This window comes from Nymphalis io, chromosome 25 (genome assembly GCF_905147045.1).
Source record: "Nymphalis io chromosome 25, ilAglIoxx1.1, whole genome shotgun sequence".
NCBI classification, from domain to species: domain Eukaryota; kingdom Metazoa; phylum Arthropoda; class Insecta; order Lepidoptera; family Nymphalidae; genus Nymphalis; species Nymphalis io.
This window is the reverse complement of record NC_065912.1, coordinates 484434-505331: the sequence shown is the minus strand read 5'-3', so window position 1 is coordinate 505331 and position 20898 is coordinate 484434. Positions and strand designations below refer to the sequence as shown.

The window sequence follows — 20898 nt, the reverse complement described above, 5'->3', positions numbered from 1 at the left end:
CGTAAACTATATCTTTTATTACTGCGTTTCCTGTTAATCTCCAATGACATGATTGGGTCAGGTTTGGTTAATTAAATTAATTAATTGGTTAATTAGTTTGGGTAGGTGTTTGCCAAGATGTATATGGCTTTTTTTGTATAGAATAGGAAGGTGGACGAGCATATGGGCCACCTGATGGTAAGTGGTCACCAAACGCCCTTAGACATTGGCATTGTAAGAAATGTCAACCATCGCTTACATAGCCAATGCGCCACTAATCTTGGGAACTAAGATTTTATGTCCCTTGTGCTTGTAATTACACTGGCTCACTCACCCTTCAAACCGGAACACAACAATATCAAGTATTGCTGTTTTGCGGTAGAATATCTGATGAGTAGGTGGTACCTACCCAGACGAGCTTGCACAAAGCCCTACCACCAGTGGTGTGAAAATGTGTATTGGTCAAGATGATAGGACCACAAGAACCAGTACCAGCTATCCGTAAGCCCCCCCACCACGGCAAGGTGATCCCCGGGGGGTTATTATTATTATTATTATATTTAAATATATATTAGGAAGGTAAACGATGATGTTTACCACATTCGTGATTGAGATTTATATAATTCGAAGAAACTTTTAATTATAATCAATCAATTGTGTACAATTCTGTATATTATGGTTAGTTATTATCTAGTTAGTAAGCTATTTTTAGTAAATAAATTTAAAAAAAAGTTCTTTTAAAAACCTATGATTTTTTTATGCTTTATCGTCTTAAACAAAATAGGCGAAGGTGAACTTACTGGTACCATTGACATTTGCTAGTTTGCCGTTCTATTTTAAATTAAAAAAATAATAATCTTCAATATATCGGACAATGGTGGGACCGAAGCCATTAAGTACAACTAGTATGTATATAAATGTACGATGCACAAAGACGTGTTCAAATGAACATAATAAAGATAAATATTGCTTGTTATTTATTATTAAAAACAAACAATGTATATAGGAAGTTAATTTGTCGCGAATTCTGCATTAATTATCAACGTCAGCGCATTCGTGTTGCAGTTATTTTGACAATTTCGACATTTTAAATTTTATACTAAGTCCGGGTATATATTTATTAGTACTGTATTACACAGTAAAATAGTATATTTACAATATTTATCTATAGTTTGATTTGTAAAACTGTCGTATAATGTAAACAAGTATTCGTCAAAACTCTGTAAATATTATTCATTTATTGTCTATTCTTATCAAAACAAAATTATAAAATATGATTATAGCAATGACGCAAAGCGATTGTAGTAATTATTGTTTAATATTATTGTAAAATATTAAGTAATTATGTTTATTAAAATAAATTTTAATACATTGTACAATTTTATGTAATGTTAATATATATTTGACGTCATAATAGAATACTTAGGTGATCTAAAAAGGACAACATTTTAGTTGTTTAGCGATGTGGTATTATTATAACAATAATAATAATAATATCCTGGCACATTTTTCACACACGGCCATCTGATCCCAAATTAAGCTTGTACAAAGCTTGTGCTATGGAAACCAGACAACTGATATACTACATATACTACTTTTCTTTTGTAAATACATACTTATATAGAAAATTACACCCAGACTCAGGATAAATAGACATGTTCATGCAAACAAATTTCTATAGTGGGTGGGAATCGAACCAACAAACTTCGGCGTGAAAAGGCAAGTATATACCAACCACGCCAAACGGCTCGTCAATGCCATAGTGAAGAACCGTAAGAATTAACGAAACATATGTATATGTAGAAAGTTTTAATATTTCCTGAAATTAGCAAAAAAACTACAACTTAACATTTCTAAACATAAATATTAACTAAAGTGCATTCCGCACGCATTTAGTTAATTAAAGCGTCCAACAATGGACCTAGATTTTAGGAGATTCTTTTTTTCAGTCTTTGTAATATTTTTAACAATTCTTAATGATTACTTGATAAGTGCCGATACTTATAGCGTTAAGGTTGAGACGGAACAACATGTTAATTTGGTCGACAGTAATTTTCTCAGTTTCACGATCGATCCGAAGTACTTGTTCTCATCCAGTGAGAAATACAATACGTAAGTATATTGTCCAGTGGTTAGAACACGTGATTCTGAACCGATGATTGCGGGTTCAACTACAGGTACTGCTCATGTACTTAATTTCAGCGCTGAAAGAAAATATCGTGAGGAAACCTACTCGCATTAGAGCGGCGAGGTGGAAATAATCTCTCCAAAAAGAGAGCAGGCCTCACCTCAGCAATGGGACATTTACACCTTGTTACTGTTTGTTATTTTATTGTTCAGGTTGATATAGAAGTCAATTTTTCTGCAATTATGTACGCACATTTATAACTAGGGATGTCATTATAGAAAAGAATGCATCTGCATGGCATCAGCTCTGACTCCAGCGTACATTCGTATCGCGGGGCCGTCGACCTCGCACATGAAGTTTAAGAACACCACCATAACCATCGACGAGTTTGACGAGCCCAAGAAACTTAGCCTGAGTAAGCTGTTCAGAGATGATGAAAACGGTATGATGTTATTTTTATACTTATATATTATTGATAATGAAATTTGTAATTTTACATTGATGTTTTCTTTAATTAATATTGCACTGCAGGGCTGTTCCATAAGAGCAACCACGAAACGCACCGCAGAAAACGGTCATGAAATGTCAGATATCAGATAAGCGAAACTGACCTTAATAATCATAATAAAATAGTATATCAGCATAGGTCGTTTGTTAACACTTGGTTTGCTTAGTAGCAGTGAATCGTTATTTTGTGAATAAACAAATATTTAAACATATTTGTGTTATTTGCTGATTCAGTCCATGTGAAGATAACGTGTCAAATATTTGGTCAATCAGCGATATTGCTGCGTAAACATGACAAGCCACTTGATAAGTGGTAATATGAATAGTAGCTACATAATATTATAATAATAATAATATCCTGGGATATTATTTACACACGGACATCTGATCCCAAACTAAGCAGAGCTTGTACTATGGAAACCAGACAACTGATATTATACTACTTTTCTTTGATAAATACATACCTAGCAGTGTCACACTATCATGCCTCAGAAAACACAATCACACGAACACTTTCTACAATTTGAGATTGTCCACCCTGACCGAATTTTAGTCAGGAGGACATAATTATAACGCCATTTTTATTTAGATCGTCGCTACAAAAAGTCCAGTCTCGCCGTAACTAATAATCAATGGGAGAAGTTCGTCCAATGGGCCAAAAGCACCGGCTTCGACTTGGTGTTTGCTCTGAATAGTGACGAAAAAACCAGCTCCGGCATGTGGGATCCGAACACCGCGCTCAAGATCTTAACGGTAGCTGATCAGTCCAATATCGGAGATATCTTCTGGCAATTGGGCTATGGTGAGTTTTTGGATATGTAATAAGCCCAAGTACTATAAATATATTTTTTTTAAGATATATATTTTAAACTCAATTTAAATATATATTCATTAACTGTTATTTCATTTAAAGAGACATAGACCATACTTGAACCTCTATCGCTCAGATTTAGCTTGTATATTTAATATTTGGATGAGTTTTTAAGATTTATTTATCTAATCATATATTATATCGATTATTATATACATAACTAATTAACTTATGTAGGTATTGTTTTTCTTAAAATATTAAAATGTATCAATATTATTTTCTAGAATGTCATAATCAATCTATAGAGGAATACTTAAACGATCTCGAGACACTCCGCGTGATCATCGAGACCTTTCCTCCCGGGAAGGCGGGGCGATGGCAGGTAGTGGGGGGTGACGTCACACACTGCTTGCAGGCGGATTCCAAGAGCGACTTTAAGGATTATGTGACATTATCAAATGATATGCTGGATGCTATTTTGTTGGATGGGTAGGTAAACATAAAAAATCATAACCCTAAACAAGGGCCAGAGTCATAAAAATCAAAAACTATATTCTGGAGTTTATTGGTCTCTGAATAATTTTTATCTTACGAAATCTGTTGATCAGAGGAGACCAGTTCTTGTCGGGTGACTCTTTTTTTTAAGAATAGGTAAGCGGACGAGCGTATGGGTCACCTGATGTTAAGTGGTCACCAATACCCATAGACATACCATAGGCTTACATCGCTAATGCGCCACCAATCTTGGGAACTAAGATGTTATTTCCCTTTAATTACACTGGCTCACTCAATTTTCAATCCGGAAAGCAACAATACCAGGTACTGTTGTTTTGCGGTAGAATATCTGATGTGGGTGGTACCTACCCAGACGAGCTTGCACAAAGCCAAGCCAAGCCAAGTTATTATATAATCACAAAATGACGCTTGTCCGGACTTGAACATATATTTTATCAAGTGTGTTATCTTTTCTTTGAATTTCTTTTAACTTTAACTTTCCGAAATGGCCTAGTGGTTAGAACGCGTGAATCTTAACCAATGATCGTGGGTTCAAAACCGGTCAAGCACCACTGAATTTTCATGTGCTTAATATGTTTATTATTTTGTTGGATTTACACACATCTCGTGCTTGGCGGTGAAGGAAAACATTGTGAGGAAGTGTATGTGTCTGATTTCACTGAAATTATGTCACATGTGTATTCCACCAAACCGCATTGTAGTAGCGTGGTAGAATAAGCTCCAAACCTTCTTCTCAAAAAAAGAGGCCTTAGTCCAGCAATGGGAAATTTACAGGCTGTTACTTACTTACTTACTAACTTTACCTACCTGAATTTATTGTGTATGAGTATATTTTATAGAGCACATCACTGTTTTTAGTAACTCGTCATCCCAAGAACTAGAACGCATGTCAGATAAAGACCGGCTCAAGTTGCTCAAGCTGCTCAGCCGCAGCGACACCCCTCTCTGGCTGACTGAACACAGCCAGATGTCAAGCGAGTTGGACAGGGCAGTCGAGTGGATGACCAGCCTTGGATACTCAGCGAGAAATGGATTCTCAGTGCATTACAGAGAATTAATGGAGAAGGAACTTTATGAACCAACTTTGGTAAAAATGTTATATAAAAAAAGTATTTAGACTAATGTTGACGCTTTTGTTTGTAGAAGCGGTAACGAGTGTTTTTGTTTTTGTAAAATAAGTAGGTAAACGTGCAAAATGGTATACCTGATGGTAAATAATCATCACCGTCCAGAAATAACCATTTTAAGAAATAATAATTATTCTTTACGTCGCTAATGCTAATTTAAATACCAAAATCTGTTCCTCAAATCAGATATTTTTGTATAAAAGTTCAGTTACACGTTCAATAAGGTTTCGGGTCCTAGAACCGATGTTAAAATGTCAATCATACTATTCAGTAAGAAAATGACCGTTCCGCAACAGAGTTTCTACATGGCCCTCCTGTACAAGAACCTGGTGGGGTCGCGCGTGCTGAGCGTGCAGCTGTCCGCGTCGAACGCGGCGCTGTTCGCGCACTGCGCGGCGGCGCGGGGCGGGCGGGCGCGCGGGGCGCTCGCGCTGTACGGCGCCAATCTCGGCGCCGAGCCCGCCCGCCTGGCCGTGCGCCTGAACGCGCGCGAGGACGGCGGCGACGTTATGCAGTTCATATTGGGACACGATCACAGCGGGTGCGTTCACCGCCTTCGTATGATTCTATCTAATGGGTCTTGCCATAATCAGAATCGCTGCATGGAAATAACATCACTCAGCGATACGAATGATTGCGGTTTTAAATAATCGATGAGTGGGTGGAACCCGAGACGGTCTCGCCCGAAGTCCGAAGTGAATTCGAATTCAAAGTGCTGACTGACATAAATAAGTTTTAGGAAACATTAACCAGATGAGATTCTTCAGAAATGGTGAAATGAAACACGTTACTGATTCTCAGTAGGCAAAAAGATATTAAGATACATGTAGATAAATTATGTTTGTTAGTTTCATTGTCAAACTCATCGATGCGTTTTTATTTACAGGAATATAGTAGTGAATAATCGAGCCATGTATTACGAAGGAGACATTCGTCCGGTGGTCAAACGGGTTCGTCCTTATAAGACGCTCCTCCTTAACCTGCCACCAAAATCTTTTGGGTTTTGGGTACTAGCTAACACGAAAGTTAAGGCTTGCTATGATTTTGACGACAAAAAAAATAACAAGCTAACTTCAACTCCGCCTGTTGATACGACGGATAATGAAGAAAGTAATTTCATAAGAAAAAAACGTTCAGTAGATGCAAATACGAATGATTTTAATTCAACACAAAAACATCAAGATGAGTTTGTCGAGTTTATTGATGGGCCTGAAGGCCATGAAGTTGGTAAAGAAAATAAAGCTTTGCAAGAAAGAATTGATGAGATTAATAAAGATTTAAGAAATGTACAAAGAATCTTTCAAGCTAATTTAAAAAGAAATAAAATTCCAGTGCGCGTTAGGCGTGAAACATTCCATGATGAAGAATCTAAAAAACCTAAAAGATATAATATTAAGACAAAATACAGTTTAGGAGATAAGACGTTGAAACACAACATCATACAAAAGCTGTCAAGGTTTTCAAAAGATCACATTTCAAGAATAAAAAATAAATCAAAGTCATCGCTTAATAATATAAGACATTATAGAAACAAATCGAAAAGAAATTTAAAAGGAACAAAAACGACACAGAAAAATGCGAATGAAATAGTCGAACCGAATATTTCAACATCAGATTTTAAATCAGGCTCAAATAATATAATTGTGAGAAAACGTAGGAATGTAAAAGATAAATTATTAAAAATGTACGAAGGAGATTCAGCCGAGAACGAGATATCTGACGACAGTAAAGAAACTTCTAGATTTACTAAGATCCTCCATAAAATTAAACAGATTAGTGACTTACCATTAGAAATACAAGATAAAGATCTTAACGATGATTACGATTTAAATTCCGCTGAAGGAATCGTTTTAAAGACTAAAGTATCGGACGACAGTGCCACTATAGATATAAGCGATAAATCCCACACTGGACTTCTTAAATCAACACTCGAGGATATTCTATCTTTGCTAGCTGATTTTAATAAAAATATTAACAGATTTTGGTCAGCTATTACGATATTAGAGTAATTTTAAAATGTCGTAGAGACTAGAAAATGGTGTACCTGTTTTCCATATTTCTGTGTTGTAAGCGTTTTCCAGTTGTGTAGTGTTTCATTTATGGCACCAACTTGAGGAGCCGACAATGTTAGTAAATATTTAACATCAATATATTCCAGTCAAACGGTATTTTGGCCAGGAAAATATGTTTTTTGGGTGTTCTAGCAGCCAAAACGTTATATTAGCCAAATCAAAAAATACAATTGAAGGTGAAAAATTAAAATTTGGATTTAGCATCCAAAAGATTGGTAGGATATTAAAACATTTCCTGCTATACATCTTTTAACTCTTTATTAAAGATATGGATTGAAATGGTTTATAAGCCTTATTTAATTTGGAAATTTGTGTATTTTTAAGTGTAAATTGTGTAAATAAAGATAAATTATACATACCTTCTCTTTATTGCACATCTGATCTTAATGTAATAATTTTTTGGATTAGAAAATGTTCTCATGAAAATTTATGTTTTAACAACGAAGTGGTCAAACGGTTCAATTGTTTTAGTAATCGCCCATTAATAATATGTGCTAATAAATTTTCTCTTGAGTATTTGTTGTATTTGTTGTTTGACTATGTACTTTTGTTATTATTTATTTAGTTTTGTTATATATATAGCGGGAGTAATAAATAAAACAAGTGATGGTGGTACAATGTAGTTTATTATTATTTAACAACATGGTAGACAATCCACTTTCAAACTCACAGTAAAGTTAATATGAAAATGGCTACCTCTAAACTTTTATACATAACTAATAAGGACCCAGTAAATAAATTTAACAATGCTTCGCAACAGTAAGACGATAAATAATTTTTAGCAAACAAGCCTAACATTACGAGACTACATAAGTGATAGAAACAGTGAAAACTAAACTTTAATCATCCGAGATAAAGACCAATATTGAATGGCAGTTTCTGTACAGCCAGGGCCAGCGAACGAAACGTAACTTATTAATAACAACAAGTCTCAAGAAAGCTCAATTCAATTTTATTTACCTAAAAACATTTTCAACAATAACCTCATTTTCGTTTTTCTCCATAATTCTAAGTTTAAATCCTGGATAAACTTTCAACCGCATCTTTATAATAACAATACAACGTGAATCCGTTTCACTTATATTTTTTTCGCTTTACACATTCTTGCATTAATTTATCGGTAAACTTGCAATTTTAACGCTAGATGTCACTAATATTAAAAGCTAACGCGGTAAGGTGGTTGTATAGTAGCCGTTTACTATTATATTCGAACATATCGTTGAAGCAGAGCACCGTCGAGGAAGGAAATCATTGTTCTAGAAGTTTCTACGAGAAAGAGTCAACTGCTAGATAGATAAAGATAACGATTATTTTCCTCCACCGTACTCTGTGACGTGTTAACATTCAACTAATAACGAAACGAACGCGACCATTCAAGATTTCAACGTACAATATAGAAAATATATTGTTTAAATTATTATGTAAAAGAAAGCGCAACAACATGGTCTGTGGCACTTCAAGTCAGTTCTTTGATACAAAATAATCTCTATACAATTCGGAAAAGGCTAAATACATATAACAATCGTGTAATACTGGCGTCTGTGTCAAAGCTCGTGTTGGTGTGATGTGTCGTTGTCTCTAGATTGTCGTTTGTACCGGTATTGGGTTAAACCTGATCCTGTCGCTATCATCGTTAATTTAAACAAATTAAAAATAAAAATAAAACAAACCCTTTGCGATGAATATTTTAAGTTGATGGTTGTAATAGTGGTAGGATCAGGTACAATGTATTTGCTACTAAAATATGATAAATTTTTAATAATAGATGTCTAGTTTTATGTTTAGTTATCATTCATTATTATTTCAACGTATTAAGTGTCATACAAATTTAGATATTATTTAATTTGATATTAAAGTAGCAAACGCATCAAGTGTCTCCTATTTCCTAGTGCATACATAACGCTATCTGATAAATGTTTAACAATGTAGGTATATAATAGTTGTAACTATGTCAGTTTGCTAAACTATAATAAGAATTTGAAAAAAAAAACATCTGTTCCCATTGATATGACGCAAGGGTAACATATATTCGAATATTAATCACCGCGAAATATTAAATTGTTAATTTAAAAAATGAAATTTTATTTCACCGTTCATCAACCTCATTCAATCACCAATACAGATCATACACTCATTCAAACTCCACCATAATATCGTCCGCTCACACACACACTCATACAAAGATACGCACACGCATTTCCTGTATGTCTTAAGCTACGATTGCGTCATACGAATAGCCATATCCGATTCATTATCCTACAATAGTATTGAAGTAAATTTGATAACGAAATAGTGAATCTAATCAAAGATTAAGTATGAAATTCTGAATGCCATCGCAGGCCAAAAAGTCAGTGTCTAAAAGATCAGAATGAAAGAATACATGATATAAATACACAACAATACGTACAATACCCTGAATGCGAGAGTCATAAGATAAATTTTGTTCAACGGATGTTTAAGAGAATTCTGAAATTGGTCAGTCAAAGAGCTTAAAATTATTATAGTGTCTTGTTGGATAATGCATTCATAAATTGTTTTATTAAATAATTTACAATTATTACTAAACTACATATCTACCTTGTATAAACCTCTTTATAAATTCATTACGATTATTACGAGATGAAAACAATGTTGCAATGATATAAAAGTTATAATTGCGATTTCTAATTCAAAGGGCTACTGGATTTTCATTTAATATATATAATATAATAAATATAAACATTAATAAATAATATACGATCTCTTTCGATGGTTCTTACATCGCAATGAGAAAATATTTTAACAATATCGGGAGAACGAATCGTGATATTAATTTGATATCACCCAAATTCCTTCAAAATATTTGCATTCAAGCAACATGTTTATACTAATACATTATTTATAAATAATGTTGAAACCGTAACACTATACATCAAACATCGAAAGCTTACAAATAAGATATTTAAAAAGCCTCTTAATACATATCGAGAGGAAAATACATACGGATCAATAGAGAAAACGACACGACACGACACACTGCAAGATTCATGACACGCAACCATGCAATACTTTTACGATACAATTCAAAACACGAACTAGTAAAGCATCATTTTAATTTAGTGACAATTAGCGGGTTTATATTAAATGTTTAATTACGCCTAAACCTCGCTACGTACGAAAATAACATTTCTAAACCACTATTTACTACGTGAGAGCCAACAACGAAGAGTAAAGTTAGTCTACGATAGATAGAAAGACAGGAAGATAGAATCTAGGATTAGGTACGAGTATATGTAGAAGACGAGAGGTGTGAACGCGATACGTAAAGGGAATGAGAGAAAATTTTGGTCATGTTTAAAATTATATAAAAAACAGGTCCAAGATCTTAAGATTATTATTGTTTATTTACTACGAACAACAGATTAGCTAGAATTGCCATGCACGTATATCGAACTATCGTAATACATGATAAACCTATCCTAACACACACGTACACCGTGAACAGTTTATGTTATACCTTAATATTACAAAGATTGTGACCGAGTTGAGAAGTCGGGACGGTCGAACTCCTTACGTCGAAGGTTTCCCCATCGCAGACGATCTTTATAGACTATTGCAGCAAGGCGTGCTCAAAGTAACGTTTTGAAATAAGCTATGAAAATACTTTGTAATGTTTGAACCATATTCAGAAAATAAAGGGACTCAATTTACGTTCTGAAATTATTGTTGATTTGTCGTATTTACATTGTGAAGATGCATATCGTTTGTTTAAATACGATTTCAATACGCAATTAATTATATATTGTTATATATAATTACTTATCTCGGTAGAATTTTCTTAAAAAATGAACGAGCTATCAAGCTTTAAGGTCGCTACAAGGTTAAATATAATATTTTAAAATAATTTTAAAACTAACGATGAAAATACATGATGCGCTGATTTCATAGAACTATCGACGAAGAATATTTAAAACTACGAGAAAGTGTGGACGATCGTTAATCCGAATGAAGTCGAAGATCTTATAGATGAGATTGAAGTTCGTGAAAGATTGAAAGAGAGTTACCAAGAAGCTAAAGTGACTATGTAACGCGAGCGGTCTGGCCGCGTCTGGCGCACAGCTTTAGTTTATTTTATTTATATATCACAGCTTTTGACGATAACAAATCTTTTGCATTTGCAGCTTAATATGCTGAGACAAATATTCGAACCATTAGCCTTGAACATAACATCACCAACATCCGCCTCACTCGCCGAACCCACGCCCGATTGGACGTTCGCCATCCAAGCAGGCGTCGCTTCGTGTACTCTGCTTTATTCAATCCACCGAAGCCGTAACGTTAATCGCTCGAAAATTTTGCTCAAACAATGTTACTTTATCCTAAGCATAAAACATCGATAAAACATTAAGAATCGCGTCAACTACGCTAACTTGATTCAACGGTAAAACAACAAGAGGTCTTGTTATCTACAACATTATATTACTCTAAACGAACATCGTTCTTATATTAAACATGCAAGAACACTGGCGGCGAGCGGGACGCGTCGTAGCGTCGTCGTGTCGTCCCGTCGTCGCCGTGCCAGTAACAATATTGTACCTATTATATCTTCGATGTGGACATTAAGGCTAGGTCGATTAAAGGTATATACATCTAAACAAAATACAGTTACACTGACACGATATCGATACACTGCATAAGCACGCATGCAAAAGATTTCGAGGCAAAAGTTGAAGATCCGAAGAGTGAGCGGAGCGCAAGCCATTACAACAAGGTACACATCAAGCCGAGCGGAATTTGGATGAAAACAAATATTTATAAGACCGAATACACTGTTATTTTAATGTAAGTCCGAATTCCGAAGAGGAGACGAGAGGATGAGTGAGTCGAGTATTGAGCCAACTACACGCGTGCTAACTTCTAAATTACGTTTATATTCCCTCCTTTTATAAATATTACACCGTTCTAGTTGTATTTAAAAATTTACTTTTTCACTTTACACTTAAATAACAATATATCACAAGCGTCAACATATATAACAGGTTCGTTTCCAATCTACGAGCTGTGGGCCGTTCGGTATGTAGCGATGGCTTTTTGACTTTGACCTAACGTTACGAGACTTGAATCTCATTCTACACTCTCGGTTGTATCGATGGCCGCTCATCACGTTTAATGAATGTATAAAAATATTATTGCTCATTATCAAGCACCAACGCGCCACTAGCCAACTAGGTTCCGAAATAATTTAGAAATATTTCCTACACAAATATTTGAGCGCGAATGATTCCTGAAATGGTTTGCGGTCGGGACGAGGGGTGATCGGGTGATCGGGTGAGGCTTTGTAACAATGGTTTAGCACAGTAACAGCTACATCATGTATTCGGTTAATATAATAGAGTACGGGTCGCGACGTCCTCCTCACTGCATCACACACTTGCTCTCGATCTGCGACTTGAGTTCGTTCACTTGCGTCTCGATGGTGTTTTTCAATTCTGTAAAATTTAAACGTTTCATTTCAATGTGTTCTTTTAAATAGAATATACTGTAGTCGAATAGGATTTTACAGATTTTGAATTGTCATTTTAAAGGATTATATTAAATGTAAAACTACCACCGATTTGGAATGTAGATTCTACTGAGAAGAACCGGCACACAGAGAAACAGTTTTTTCTCAGCAGTGGGATTCCTCAAAAGGGAGAGGAGGCCTTAGCTCAGCAGTGGGACATTAAAAGGCTGTTACTGTTACTGTAGTGGGATATTTACAATTTTTTACATATCCGTACCAAATGTCTTTCTCTGCTTCATTCTGTTCAGAAGTTGTTCAACTGTTATAAAGCGGACTAATGGGTTTTTTATTATTCTTTCTTCTTGAACAAATACCTTGTATAACTGGTAAAAGGTGTTGATTTATATTTGATTTTATACTAACTAGTGAACTCGTCCTGGTCTTCCAGCTCCGCCTCAGCCGCCAGTTCCTCAGGCGTCTTCTTCTTCCTCATAAGAGGATTGTCAGGCTCCTGTTGCTGCTGCTCGGCAATCTCCTCCTTCTTGGGAATTTTGTACTGAAAAAGTATATTTACTTCGTTAATTGCATTACGGTTAAGATTATGCGTCGGAAACGTAATTAAAGTGTTGTAGTGTGACGTCACGGAATATGATGAAATAAAACGTATCGTAAATCAAGATATGTTTTTGATTATGAATACCTGATTAGTCATTTGTCCAATTTGATTCTGATTGTTTTGTGATAAAAAAATGCTTGTATTATACAAATTCGGGTGACTTTTAATATATATTTATCGAAATAGGTAGACGAATGGGCAAATAGACCAGCTGATGGTAAGTGTAACGTCCATTAACATTGGCAATGAATGAAATATTACATGCCAATATGCCACCAACCTTGGGAAGTAATCCCTTGTGCCTGTACTTATACTACTCACTGCTCGCTCACCCTTCAAAATGGAATAGAGCAATACTTAGTATGACTGTTTGGCGTTAGAATGTCTGATGACGCCTGGCAGATGTGAAATATCAAATGTATATAATATATATCCACGCTCCGTACACATACAGTAGAGAGCGGCGGAGAGGAGACACGACGGCATAAAAGAGCGTCAAGCTGTTTACCGTTACGGTATACGAGTCAGTTTTAACCTGACGCGCCAATACATTTTTCACATCAAAAAACGCAATAAGTGAACTAGAAAATAATTCAATTTAGAAATTACACACGTTACAATAGTTCAAAGTTTAATTTATTTTCAATTTTATAAAACTTTAATTCACTCGCGAGTCCCTCGAGATAATCTAGAACTTTATCATCCAGAAAATTAATATTTTTCTTGTATAAAATACTTCGAGAGTTAATATGAACTTAATAATTCCAGAATAAAACCCCAAAAATTATTTTAGCTTTTCAGTACAGTATAACAGTAACAGCCTGTTAATGTCCCACTGCTGGGCTAAGGCCTCTTCTCCCTTTTGAGGAGAAGGTTTGGAGCTTATTCCACCACGCTGCTCCAATGCGGGTTGGTAGAATACACATGTGGCAGAATTTCAATGAAATTAGACACATGCAGGTTTCCTCACGATGTTTTCCTTCACCGTTAAGCACGAGATGAATTATAAACACAAATTAAGCACATGAAAATTCAGTGGTGCTTGCCCGGGTTTGAACCCACGATCATGGGTTAAGATTCACGCGTTCTTACCACTAGGCCATCGCGGCTTATTTTAGCTTTGCCAAATAATAATTTTAAATCTCATAATAAAAATATTAATTAATACATATTACTCGACAAAAGATTATAAACAAAGATATTCAGTAGTTGTAATATAAAAATAATGTCCTTCAGACCGATTTCGGCCACGGCGGCCAATCCCAAGAGAGATTAGCCAACTACGCAGGAGATATTATAGTGTACAAGTATGTGCGCAAACACAGATGCACTCTCTATTCCCTAACTCTCATAATCCGATGGGACGGCAATCCGACATGACCGGAAAGACCAACGGCTTTACGTGCTTTCCGAGGCACGGAAGTGTACGCACTTCCAACTACCAGACAGAAAAACCCAATAACTTATTTATTGGCCCGACCTGGGAATTGAACCCAGGACCGGATCCGGATCTGTGGCCTTACATCAAGCCACTAGACCAATGAGGCAGTCAATATTATACAATAAAATAATTATATTGAGGATTATGTTTAAACATATAATGATTAGGTTTATGTAACCGGAATACCGAAATTGTATAAAATAGTAATTATCGTGGTTAAATAAATAGTTGTATGGATTTAAAATGTGGTCAAGATATTTTCAATTAGTTGCGGCTGATTTTCGCGTTTGTAAACACCGAACAATTGAAGCAATGTCTAATATTGTTGTATTCGCAGCTAAACATATCTGAAAAATATTTATCGAGTATAATATTCAATAATAAAAGTAAAGTTAATATGTTTAGCGCTCCGGTTGTTATAATTTCCCGAGGGGTTCAATATCAGTTACAATCGTAACTTACTTGTGTCCTTTCTGTTACTATTTACTTATTAAATTTAATTAAATTTATTCATTTAATTTATAATTAAATTATTTTACTCAAGCTGTAGTATAAAAATATTACTTTTTAAAGCGGGCCCAGCGGTTAGGGCAACTGAATCTTAGCCGATGGTTACAGGTTCCGACCCAGGCAAGCACCACAGAATTTTCATGTGCTTAATTTTTGTTTATAAAAATAAAATTCTGACACTTAATGTCTTTGGGGCAGACTGCTTCAATGATAGTGGAATGTACTCTAAAGAACGAACTCAACTTGCGAAATATTAGATATAATTATATTATAATATTAATTTCTCCTATAATATTAAAAAACAGCGCAACAAATGAAAAATATTTGCTTTGAGTTATAATTTAAAATGGTATCTTTAATAAATAACTCGTTGTAGTTACATTAAAATTCAATATTAACTGAATGAAAATCAGCAATTCTCGTTAAGCGGCTTAATTATGACAGAATTACACGGCCCGATCCGAGTAAATCCTCCTTGGTTCTGATCTCCATTGATTATATGCGGACTGACTTTTTTCTAATTTAAAGAACAATCCTCTAGTGTCCTCATTAAAGATATCTCAATAACAAGCTAGGGAAGTCGAGTTGAATTTTTTTGCAAGACGCCTAAGTGACATCATTTCGCTCCGCGGTCGTCTTATCTTAATTAAATGAAAAATCTAACTTTTCTGTAATTTTATATAAAATAAATAACGTTGTTGTAATGTATTATATACGAATAATTTTGTTTGTTTAAAATATATTTTGCTTTGAATATTTAAGACAGCTGTATCAACGGACTGTGGGGCTTGTGGAATTGATTTTAACTGTTTCGATATTCGTGTTTGTACCTAGGATAGCTCTACTAAATTGCTCTTTTCGTATGTACTATACAGTTGTATATGTATGAATATATTATTAAAAAATATACATATCATTAAACTGTAACTAGCATTGTAGTGAGCATGTGATTTTTCATGATATATAATTTTACTACTTACATAAAGGTTGCTTACACATAAAGTCTTGGTGGTAGGGTTTTACACCACCCGTCTGGTATGGTATCATCTAATCATCACATATTCTACCGCCAAATAGCAATACTTTGTATAGTTGTGTTCCGATTGGGAGGGTTAGTGAGGCAGCATAAATACACGCACAAGGGACATAACGTCTTAGTTCTCAAGGTGCATTGGCGATGCAAGGAATGGTGAAGATTTACAACAAAACCAAAGTCTATGGGCGATGGTGACCACTTACGATCAGGTGGCACATTTGTTTATCTGTCTATGTTATAAAGCGAAAACTTTTTTTTTTAATTATATCTTTATCACTAAGACTTAAAACATACCATAAATAAATATACAATTAATTTAAATTTTCAACGAAAAATTATCATTAAAAATATCACCCAATTAAGTTAAATTATATCTTGTAAAGTAATAAAATTTAATTTTGTTTGGTTCGGTGCGTTGGGCTCGTAATAAATTTACGGTATCCAGGCCAAGCCGGGGGATTAACTAAATGAGTGCACGTTTGAAATATTAGCTTGAGCTATATAAATATCATTTACCAGCTACGTCCCGTGTATTTGAAAATATTAAAAATGTAATGAAAACCTGATGAACAATTAATTAACTACATAGGAATATAATCAAGAAGGAATATAAGCCGAGATAAGCCATTGGTTAGAACGGGCACGTTTGAACCCGGTCACCGGAATCGCCGGAATAATTTTTCATTTATTTAATTGTTGCGTATATATCTTTGAATACCGAGATGGCCCAGTGGTAATAACGCGTGAATCTTAACCGATGATCGTGGGTTCAAACCCGGGCAAGCACCACTGAATTTTCATGTGCTTAATTTGTAATAATTCATCTCGTGCTTTACGGTGAGGGAAAACACGTGAGAAAACCTGCAAGTGTCTAATTTCACTGAAATTCTGCCACATGTGTATTCCACCAACCCGCATTGGAGCAGCATGATGGAATACGCTCCAAACCTTCTCCTCAAAAAGGGAGAGGAGGCTTTAGCTCAGCAGTGGGACATTCACAGGCTGTTACTGGTACTCAATGAGAGGGAATTGTTAAGTCTTGTAATTATAACGCTTCGTCTTTCAGGTGTATTCGATCATTTAAAACGTAATTAGTTTGTAAAAGCTGAATGAATCATTATAAATGTCCTAACCTACCTAGATAAATGCAAAAATGAATATAAGAAAAAGAGAGAAATGTATTTTAAGCACAGATAATCTCAACACATTATAATTTGATAATTTATTTATAGAGCTGTTATAATCAGTAAACAATAACAATTACACATGTTAGAGAGAGATTTTTTATAGAATTTAACAGAGAATACACAAAATATAGGAATTATTTATATAAAATACTAACATAATTAAACATTATATAACACTAGCAAAATCAAGAAGTTGTCCTGCCTCTTTAAATAAACCAAGTCTATGTTCATAGGACACTATAACTCGTTTGTCATGGTGATCAGTTTGACAGTATAAAAGTTAATGTGCTACAGCGACACATATGTACCAACTTTCATGATAATCGTTCAAACTTCGGTGAAGTTTGTTAATCTGAAATAGATATACAAGCATACATTTATATTTGAATAGTATTATATAATATTTATCAATCAATTTCTTCTTTATCTTCTTCATCTGATCTTGCTCTTCTCTTTTGATATGATATCTGTAATCGTCGACAAAAGCCTCAAAGAAGTCAACCTGACTCGATTAGGGAGTCGTATTAAACGGACTCCCTACTAGAGTCAATTTCACATCCATGAGCTTTATATATCTTCTTAATCCTTCTTCTCTCTCCTTTCTTCAATGTTATAAATATATATTTTGAATGAATATAATTACAATATACAATATATTACGAGATATTTTTTTATAATATGTGTATGCGGACGAGCAAATGGGCCACCTGATGGTAAGTGGTAACCACCGAATATAGACATTGGCGATGTAAGAAATAATAACCGTTCCTTACATCGCCAATGAGCCACCAATATTGGGAAGTAAAATGTAATTTCCCTTGTTCATGTACACTGGCTCACTCACTCTTCAAACCGGAATACAACAATACTAATAAAAAATAATATAACATTCACAATAGGAAGTCAAAGCCAATAAACAACCTGCTCCCCTAAAGCAACTGAACAACTGAGAACTGTTAGCGTTATATAATAATAATGCTTTATATATAAACAAAATGTGTTAAAAGTAAGTCACTAGTATACATGTTTTTAATAATTATTATCAATTATATATTGTAATAAAAAGTTCCCAATTCCTATTGTAGTTCTCACTGCTGGGCGAATACTTCTCTTGAAGATAATGTTAGAAGCATTTCATCTTTAACATGTTTGATATATTTTCATCAGATAGATGCAGGTTTACTCACGTTATTATCTCTTATCGCACAACACAAGATGAATCATATATACAAATGATAATACAGCGCTTTGAACCCAGATTTGAACCGACAAACTTCGGTTAATATTCAAATTCAGTTAACTTAATATATAAAAGCCTATAAATATTCCATCTAGTATATCTTTCTTAAGTTGAAATAAAAAAAGATAGCAAGTTATTCAGTCCCGAAAAATAGATCTAGAAACTTCTAATATGTCAAAGGAGATTTTATATAAACTGGTACACCATAGTTGTATCAATGTTACAGCATTACCTTAAAAATTGATAAGAAAATTTATCTTAAGTGAAATGGGGTTTTAAGTGAAGTTTCTATCAATTTCCCGGCAGATGAGTTGGTAACGACATTAGTGCGGCAATCTGCGGGCTACGACCCGACATGAACGACCTGTTTGTTATATTATATTACGATAGCCGTGACATCGTAATCTGGACGAATATATAATGTATAATATTCATATATACTGGCTACCCGTCCAGACTTTGTACGGGTAAAATTCATACAAAGTAACCTCGTATAAATTTTTAATTCAGTTGAAAATTTTTGTTCCAAATTTCAGATGATGAAAATTTTAGCGTATCTATGTGAGACGCGCGCCAGACTAATGGCCATTATAAGTACTTCTTTGCGAATTAATTTCAAGCCATTGTGACATCAATTTATATTGTAATTGTATTATTTAAAATAAATATTTTTAATTATAATGTAAAACCTTATATATATATTTAAGCCAATGGTTTAAACAATAGCGCGACTTTATACTTCGTTTAACATTTTAAATGTTTTCTTTTGCATAAAATGAAAGTAAATTCAAACGAAATAACCTTAATACATAAAACCAATAAACATTGTAATGGAAGTGAATGTAAATCACATCACTATCGGCGTAGCGCGGCGGAGCGTGTAATGTCAGGCTGGTGGGGGCGGCTGGGGGCTAAAGCGGGAATGACGTGTGAAAAACGATAGTAATGACGACAAAACAATATATATTAAAGCAAGTAAAGCATTGGTTTTTTTATTTTTACTTTAATAATTTATAGTTCTAATTACTATAATTCTTTCCGTAATAATAATTCATATGAAATATTAAGTTGGTTATTTGAAAATTATTTATTTTAATAACGATCGATTTAGATGTTGAGACGAAACAGACAAACAAACAAAATTTCTTACGTTTATTTGATATTATTGATTGAAATGATATATTGATATACATAAATATTGCGTCATTAATTTAGTTTATATGAATTAAGAGGATTAAAGATATTGGTATATTTATACATAACTGATATATTTCGAAATGACGATAGGAAGTATTTCTATATAAAAGAATTAGGGTCAATATTTTTTTAAGCTAATATATTCGTTTTTATTTTGGACGTTAGAAGTAGCAATTTATAAGTCTTAAGTTTATCCTAGACTATTATTGTTCAATGTTTCATAAATTAAGCAGTAACTATAAAACGTCTTACTGAATTAGCAGTGATTCAAATATAAATAAATAAAAAATTAAGATGTGTGATATTTTTTTGCTGACCGTACTGCGTTGAAAGTTCAATGTAGTGAAAATGTTCTTACGGTAGCTTTCGAACGATTTCCTTCGCTGTAAGTTTATGAGATGAACAAACGCTTATGCTACATTTGTATGGGTTAAATAATCTATACGCTCGTACGACCAACTATTTAAGATAAAATTTAATTACATGCATATGTCCCATGTAAGAAGAAAGAAGGCTCTCGCTCTTCTTTAGAAGGCTTATACCTTCTTAAGTCAAGCTGCTCTTTAACCACGGCTTATTGGATATATATACTTATATAGTAGAATAACTTCATTAATTTTTATATATTTTGTTAACACACACTGTTATATAAGTTTAAGTTTTTTTTCCGTCAATTAGAGTAATCCTAAGTGAGCATATTAAGTTAACCTATAATTCGTACATAAATTGTAACACTAGTTTTATATACGCATTAAGAAAATGTATTCTTCGTATATATAACGTTGGCTTGCTAATAATTAAATATAAGTAGTAGAATTTCATACGACATATAGAGGTTTCCTAACGCTGTTTTCCATTAACTAAGCACTATTTCAGTAAGTAAGCGCGAGATGAGATTTACGTAAGAGATGTGCGAGTCGTCATCGAAATAATAGCAAACTTGAGAGCTATTTCTAAAGCAACAGTAAAAAGCATTGTCACAACATAGTCATCGTTAGACAGCTGAAAATAATATAAGTTCATAATATGACGTCACCGCTGAGAAATTT

General features: G+C 34.1%; 2 protein-coding genes across 3 annotated transcripts in view; one reads left to right on the top strand and one right to left on the bottom strand.

Moving 5' to 3' along the window:
* Positions 1–446: 446 nt before the first annotated feature.
* LOC126778032 (heparanase) lies at positions 447–7744 on the top strand. The gene is made up of 8 exons (XM_050501380.1): positions 447–503; positions 1886–2091; positions 2386–2549; positions 3204–3416; positions 3710–3914; positions 4800–5028; positions 5365–5609; positions 5955–7744. The coding sequence occupies exons 1-8, from the start codon at positions 447–449 to the stop codon at positions 7075–7077; spliced, it is 2442 nt and encodes an 813-aa protein (XP_050357337.1). The 3' UTR covers positions 7078–7744.
* A 3-nt stretch (positions 7745–7747) lies between these two features.
* Positions 7748–20898, bottom strand: part of LOC126778314 (complexin) — a 297079-nt gene continuing 283928 nt past the window's right edge. For both annotated transcript variants that reach the window (XM_050501817.1, XM_050501818.1), the window contains 2 exons: positions 13046–13178; positions 7748–12608 (listed from right to left, as the gene is read on the bottom strand). In XM_050501817.1, the coding sequence (XP_050357774.1) occupies positions 12535–12608; positions 13046–13178 (207 nt within the window). In that variant the 3' untranslated portion in view covers positions 7748–12534. The remainder of the gene's footprint in view (positions 12609–13045; positions 13179–20898) is intronic.